Genomic DNA, 7,200 nt, shown 5'->3' on the forward strand with positions numbered 1-7,200 from the left:
TCTAATCTATGAAATCTGGAAAAAAAAATCAAATTTCTCATCATTATTAGAATTTATTAATTTTCATCTTTCTTTATTATTACTACAATTTATTATTTTTATTTAAATTCTTTTTCCTACCTTCTATTTTATAATTTTCTAAAAAGAAATGTATTTAACTCTGATCCTTATTGCCATAATTTAACATTGTACCTTCTATTTCTATTATTATTTATAAATATATATGTTTTATTTATGTCTCCTTTTATTACCATAAATATGTTCTGCCCATTTTCTCTCAATTAATTTCGTTTAATTTGTTGTAGAATGTTGAAAAAATTACAATATCTTATTTTTTATCATTAATAAAATAATATTAGTTAATTTTTCTAAAACTTTTCTTTCATTCTCCTAAATTTCTTTCATTTATTAAAAAATAAAACACTTCTTAAATTCTGATAAATCTCTATCACGATCATTTTTAAAGATTTTTATTTTTCTATAATTTATCAGAAATTTATTTATAACTTATTCTTTTTAATTTTTAAACTTCATCTTTTTTTGAGTGGTAGGAGTTCAGTTTTTTTTTTTTTTTTGGTGAAAATAAATAAATAAATATAAGGTAATAAGCGGAATATAAGGAAGAGAAATATTTAAGAAATATATTTTTGTATGTAAGCAAAACGGTAGCTTTTGAATTTCTTATTTTTGGAAAAGTGTAACTGATTATTAATTAATAATTTATTTTTTGTTTTTTAATTTTCTTTTTTGGATTTTCTTTTTTTTTCCTTCATTTAAAACTCAATTCTTTAATTCTATTATTATACTTAAATAAAATGTTAAGAAACTAAAAAATCATTTCTTTAATATAAGTTTTAATGATATTTATTTCATTAGATTAACAACTTTTTATTTTTCTAATTTCTAAAGTAATTAATAATCATATTGATATTAGATATTATAATCGTGTAAATAAAGATAGTCAAATTTTATAGAAATCATCACTTTAATTTTTTTGTTGTTATGTTTTTGAGAGATATTGTTAGATTATGTAGAAATCATCACATTTATTTATTTATTTATTTGTTATTTTTATATTCTTTATGTTTATTATTTGCATATTTTAGTTTGACTCAAAAAAATAAGATGCAAATTATTAAATTATGATCAACCTATGGAGTGGATGTCAGCAAAACTCGAAAGATTAATTATGCATTAAATTTATATATTATTCTTTGCTATAAAAAATCAAGGTCTAATAATTATATTACAAACACATCTTTATTTATATGATACTTAATAAAATTACTCATAACTTATCATTTTTTATAATCGCGCAAAGCGCGAATATGTTCACTAGTTACATATAAAAAATTAAAATTTGAACTTTTTTATTACATCACTATATGAGTCTAAAATTTCAATCCTGAAATACAATAAATAGAAAAGGAAAAATAGCAAGCAAACAATAATATTTGAATTTGAATTAATGCGAAGGTTATAATCTTTATAAAAATGTAATCCTCTATTTTTTCTCTTCACGGATGCGAAGACTTCTTTGTATGAGACAGGATAAACACTTGGATGCGAAGACTTCTTTGTATGAGACAGACTCAACACTTGGAGCGAAGACTTCTTTGTATGCAGAAGACTTGTTTGTATGAGACTTCTTTGTATGCGGAAGACTTGCAGATCACCACTTATGTATTTCTGTGTGTATGTATTTTGGTCAAAAGAAGACCTCTTTATATAGTCTTGAGTTAGGGCTTTAGGGGTATTTTGGTCCGAGCAATTTTGACCCCTGGGCCTGAAGAAAATGAGTTGGTTATCTTGTCCACTTAATGGACTGACCCAAGTGATTTGCACTTGCTTTAAGTCATACAATTTTGATTTAGATATTAATCCGACTTTATCAACAAGTAATTTTAGTCAAGGTATGGTGAATTTAAGATTTAACCCAAATTTAATATGAATTTATCAATAAAACTTCAATGTCTACAATAATCATATACTTTTAAATATTTTTCGATAACAATAATAACATATCTAGTGTAATCTCATTCAGTTACATCTAGAAAAGGTTGTATATTTGCATACCTTATACCTACCTCAATATACCTCAATATATTGAAATATATACTTTGAAACGCAAAACGTCATATAATTTTTTATCACAAAATAATTAAAAAAATTGTTTCAATTTATTTATTCAATTCTAACTCGACACAAAATTTAAATTTTTTTTTGAACTTTCTGATCATAAACTAAAAAAATACTATATAAAATATATCAGAATATGATATAATCTTAGGATTATAAATATGTTGTAGAAAAGTAAAAAGTTTAATTTTTTTTTTTAAAAAAAAAAGAACTGGATACTTCTCTCCTCACGCAAGTAATCAAAAAAGAAAAGAAAAGAAATAGCGACCAAAAAGACCGGACCCACAGATTTTGTCCAAATTAAGCAAACCAAACGACGCCGTTCTTTTGAAACAATTACCGGCTATCCCGGTAGCCTCTTCTTCGCCCAAAAATTGTTTCACTATAATCATTCTCTTCGCTCGTTTTTCGAGACAGTTTCTAAATTTTTTCTCACAGTAGCAGCATAGTTTATCTTCATCTCTATCTGCTTATTATCACCTCTGTAAGTATTCCAATTCGAATTCCATTTCTTTGTTTTTTTTTATTGTTTGATTTTTTTTTCTTATGGTTTGTTGATTTGATTATATGATCATTGACTTATTTATTCAGTTACTCTGCATTTCTATTTCTATTGGATATGGTTTTGGATCTCTTTGCATGTGATGATTGAGCAAAATTGAATGTTTACAACTTTGATTACATGTTTTTCATAGATATGAATTGATGGTAAACAGTCAGAAATACCGGATTCATCTGAACTTTTTTTTTTCTTCTAAAATTTGGGGTTTGGGGTTGGAAGGGGAAATAAGGAGGGGATTACAAGTTGGGGGAATCAAACTCTCGTTAACAAGTGAAAGTTCAAAAGTGAAAGTTCAAGTAGTCAACTAAACGAGATATTGATATCCCCGGTTCATTTGAATCCGGTGTTTTCGATGCTGATTATAAATTTATATTTAAGAATCCTTAAAATTGTACTCCCTCCGTCAATTTTATTTGTTGTTGCGTTTTTAGAAAGTTAATTTGACTAGTTTTCAAAGTTAAATTAGATTACGTTAATTCGATATTTTAATTAAAAAATTTAAATATTTAAAAATTATATGAAAAGTACTATAAATAGCAATTTTTTGCATATTAATGTTAGTCAAAGTTTTTATAATTTGACTCTAAAAATATAGATAACAAATACTAATAGATATGAACACATGACTTTAAAACTACAATGACTTCAATGTAAAAAATAACTCAGAAGTTGAACATATATGATTTAAATTGTGCGTCTGCCTATGAGAAAGGGCACAATTTTATTGGCTTAATTATAGTCTTTGATCTTTATGGTTTAATGTGTTTGTGTTACTTTTCTTTTTAGTTCTAAAAGAGATGTTGTTTTCCTTTTTCATAATTTTTTAGTTTCAACTTTTCACGTGTCATTTTAAAACCACAAGATTAAAGGACATTTTAATACATTTTACATACCTCTAATGTTAGAAACTAAGAATCAAAATCTTTTTTACCTTCACAAACTCTGTGTCCAATCAAAATCATATACGAGCAATGGACAGCCAGGAATTCTAAGAGGGATTCAGGAAAATCTTTAAATTGCTATGTCTAGAAGCTTACCTGTTAAGAGGAATTAACAGTTAATATATATGTCCATAAATAGATAACTTTTACCCTACTTCAGTGGCAGATTATGTACAAGAAAGGGGTTTGAATCTCCTTTTATACTACACATATAGAATAATATGAATTTTTTGGTTATATGCTGTTGAATCCCCTTGATATGAAGAACAGTCTTTCTTAGTGGTAAAGAGGGTCCAAAAGTTGTTGTAGGTCATAACTTTATATCGCAATTATGACATTCTAGAATGTTTATCATTTCATGGCTCCACCACTATCTACCTTGCATAGTATACTTTCGGATGTTAGGGATTCAATTTAACCCCTTCCTTACCTTTAGCTCGGCCAGCGGTGGCGAGACCTGAACATAGTATCATATTGTAATACCATCTTGAAGCATGTGACCACTTTATTTAAAGCTAATTGGTGTAGAAGTTTTGGTTTAGAGGTATAAATATGTTTTTTTTTAGCAGGACAAAGTATTTTCCTTGAAAGTTAAAACTTCAGGTTTTGGAATTTGTCAACTTGCTAGGTAAAGCATCAATTGATGTTAAACTAGTGACTGTATATATAGGTGTAAATTTCAAATGTGAAGTCCTGGAGTTCTTTTTAAACCTTCTCTTTTTTATGTTTCTTGGATAGATTTGATTTTTGAATGTGGTCTCATGCTTTATTAGCTCCTAAGCTCTAATCTCTTGTTTTTTTTTGTTTCACCCTCTATTTCTCTTACATGAATGTGAATGTTATCGAGTTTTGATTACAGAAAATGGAAAATAATGAGGAAGGGGAGGAAACAGCTCCTTCTAGAAATGAGTGGGAAGTCGTATCGCTCACACAGTCGGCATATGCTGCTGCCCCTAATTCAAGACAGGTTGATCTTGTTGACGATAGTAGTGCAGAGTTTGTAGCTGAAACTTCTGATCCAATGATTATGTCGGGGCACTTTGGCTTTCCACCGAATCAACATGAGAATGCGCCATTGCAACCATCTAATGATGAGATTCTGAATGAGCAGGGAAGTGAAGATGCTACTCCTGAATTTGTTGCTGACAAAGCGGTTGATTCAGATACAGATGAAGTGAGTACAAAAACTAAAGGATTGAGCACAACGGAATTTCTCGGAGATCAAATGTTTGATGAAAAGGTTAGCATTTTATCCTTAAGTGGTGCAGAATTTGAAGAAGATGTAGTCTTGCAGGGGTCAAGTTTTGTGGACAAAGAGCAGAATTTCTTTAGTTCTACTACGTTTAGTTCTTTCCATAGTGAAGAACCCATGAATGTGTCAGCATCAACAGAGGAAAGCAATATGCTTGCAGAACCAGTTGAACTTGTTCACCGGGTTATTGATTCTGGCATATCTAATTTGCCAAAGGCTAAAGCTGAAGATAATGATGATGCAGAAAATCTTCCTTGTCAAGCCTGGTGGAAAAGGCGAGCTGTTTCACTTCTTGCCCACGCAAAAGATGCCAACACATTCTGGTCCATTTTCATTGCTGCAGCTGTTATGGGCATCGTGGTTATTGGTCAGAGATGGCGCCTAGAAAGGTGGCAGATATTGCAAATGAAGTGGCAGTTTGGAGGCCACGATGAGGTAATTTATTACAGTTCTACTTGAAAATAGTTCAAACTGGTGTGTTCACTGAGTTGATCATGTTTTACTTTGGGTCTAACATTGTTAGTGTGCTTTAACCAATCAGCTAAGTAGATGATGAAGTGATTAATTAAGAAACTTCTGCTGTAATTCTTTTGATTATTACCTCCCGGAGAAAGAGGTGATTTACACCATTTACATAAATCCTTTTCTTCTCCATTTCCAGCTTCCATGTCATTCATTTCAAATAATAGTGACCCATGAGATATTTGCGGACGCCGTATAATAGAATACCTTTTCTACTCTTTCACCCTTTTGTTTCTTCCTAAGAGGTTCATCTTTTCTTTTACTGCATTAATCTGTTATGATTGAGAGATTCTTTCAATACCACTATGATTTTGTAATGCTATAATATTTGTTCTGCTTTCCCCGGAAACAGTGCATATTTGTGTTCCCGGGATACGCGTGGATATGTATTTTACTTGGTCAATCTTTTGAAATAACATCCTCTAGTATGGAGCACATATCTTTAGAGGTGGGATTGGGAATGGAATGAAATGAAATAAAGGAATTTCTTCACCGGCATATGAGTGGCCTTAGGCAGTGCAAGGGGGTATTAGATGATACAAAAGCGAGAGGCATTTAGGGTGAGTTTGTTTTTAGAGGGAATCATCTAGAGATGGAATAAGAGGGAGATCGGCAGTAAGTGGGAGATACTAAGGCATCTAAGAAGGTAGTTCGCTTTACTTGGTGCACGTACGAGATGCAATGCTAACAGTAAAGAGTGGGAGATTATCCTACTACATGGCAAATTCACGGTCAACTTCATGAGTAGATTTTTCTTATTGAGCTTGTTTCCTGCGGTAAATCAGATAACCTGCGACTTGAAGTTCTTTCTTTGCAGCCTTAAGTTTTTAATTCTTAAGTTGGCTGAAGGAAGTCTAGTTTACTGTATTTCACATCTTTACTCTCTGTTTAGTTGCATCCTTGGATTCACCGATTTGTTTCATTGCATCGACAGATAATGAACAGGGCATTTGTTAGTCCCATATCCCGATTGAAAGAAGTGATAATTGGGAGTGGTCGTCGTGGTTCCCTTATTCGAGGGAATGCTTCAACACAACGGTAAGATGATGATGACGAAAACGAACTTGTCTGTGTGCAAGTCATAGCTTAGGTTTGCTTTCCAGTGTACCTAATATTATGTTTAACGATTGGATATGTTGTTATGATGGAGTTTAATCGTGGAATCTACAAGCAAGCATTTGAGGTGACACTGTTGGTAAAAAAAACAAGTAAATTTTGTCATTAGCAAGTGCTTTATCCCCAATGTAAGACTTCTGGGTGAATCCGAATTTACCTGAACTTTAAAGTGGATATCAGACGTTGAATGAAAAAAAAAAACCCTTCTGCACATATTCTGATTCAATTTTTAACTTGTTACTTTATTTACATATTTAATTCTTTTGTTTTAGGCAAAAGTCAAGCATTAGTACTCTTAAAATAGTTTTAGATTTATCAGTACATCTTTAATTATCAGATGAATGAACTAAATTATTCGTATAAGTACCTATGTGAGTTAAGGAATTTTGTTTTCATAGTTATATTATATCATAGATGATACACTCAATTGAGTTGATAGAGTTATATTTATCATTGAATAGTCTATGAAAAATACTGTACTTTAAAATTAATATTTTCCAGCCCACCAAATATTATCAAGTTTTACAAGTATTGATGCAGAACATTTTTGGTATGATTTAACATTAAAACATTCAGACCGTATTTAATATATTATTAACCAAAAAGAATTGGAAAAATAACTTAAATACACAACTATAATTTTTATATTCTCTAATTTTCCCTACATT

The 7,200-nt window shown here is 30.3% G+C and overlaps 1 protein-coding gene across 1 annotated transcript; it reads left to right on the forward strand.

The window, feature by feature from the left end:
* Positions 1-2,470: 2,470 nt before the first annotated feature.
* LOC107002430 (ATG8-interacting protein 1-like) lies at positions 2,471-6,745 on the forward strand. Its single transcript, XM_015200461.2, has 3 exons — positions 2,471-2,623; positions 4,502-5,329; positions 6,351-6,745. The coding sequence occupies exons 2-3, from the start codon at positions 4,505-4,507 to the stop codon at positions 6,456-6,458; spliced, it is 933 nt and encodes a 310-aa protein (XP_015055947.1). The 5' UTR covers positions 2,471-2,623; positions 4,502-4,504; the 3' UTR covers positions 6,459-6,745.
* The last annotated feature ends 455 nt before the right edge of the window (positions 6,746-7,200 follow it).

This window comes from Solanum pennellii, chromosome 10 (genome assembly GCF_001406875.1).
Source record: "Solanum pennellii chromosome 10, SPENNV200".
In the NCBI taxonomy this organism is placed as follows: domain Eukaryota; kingdom Viridiplantae; phylum Streptophyta; class Magnoliopsida; order Solanales; family Solanaceae; genus Solanum; species Solanum pennellii.

What these genes read in the sequence shown, in the direction of transcription:
- LOC107002430 (XM_015200461.2), top strand. Translation starts at nt 4,505, where the DNA reads ATGGAAAATAATGAGGAAGGGGAGGAAACAGCTCCTTCTAGAAATGAG. An exon ending in AGTTTGGAGGCCACGATGAG is followed by an intron (nt 5,330 to 6,350) that starts GTAATTTATTAC and finishes TTGCATCGACAG; the next exon opens with ATAATGAACAGGGCATTTGT.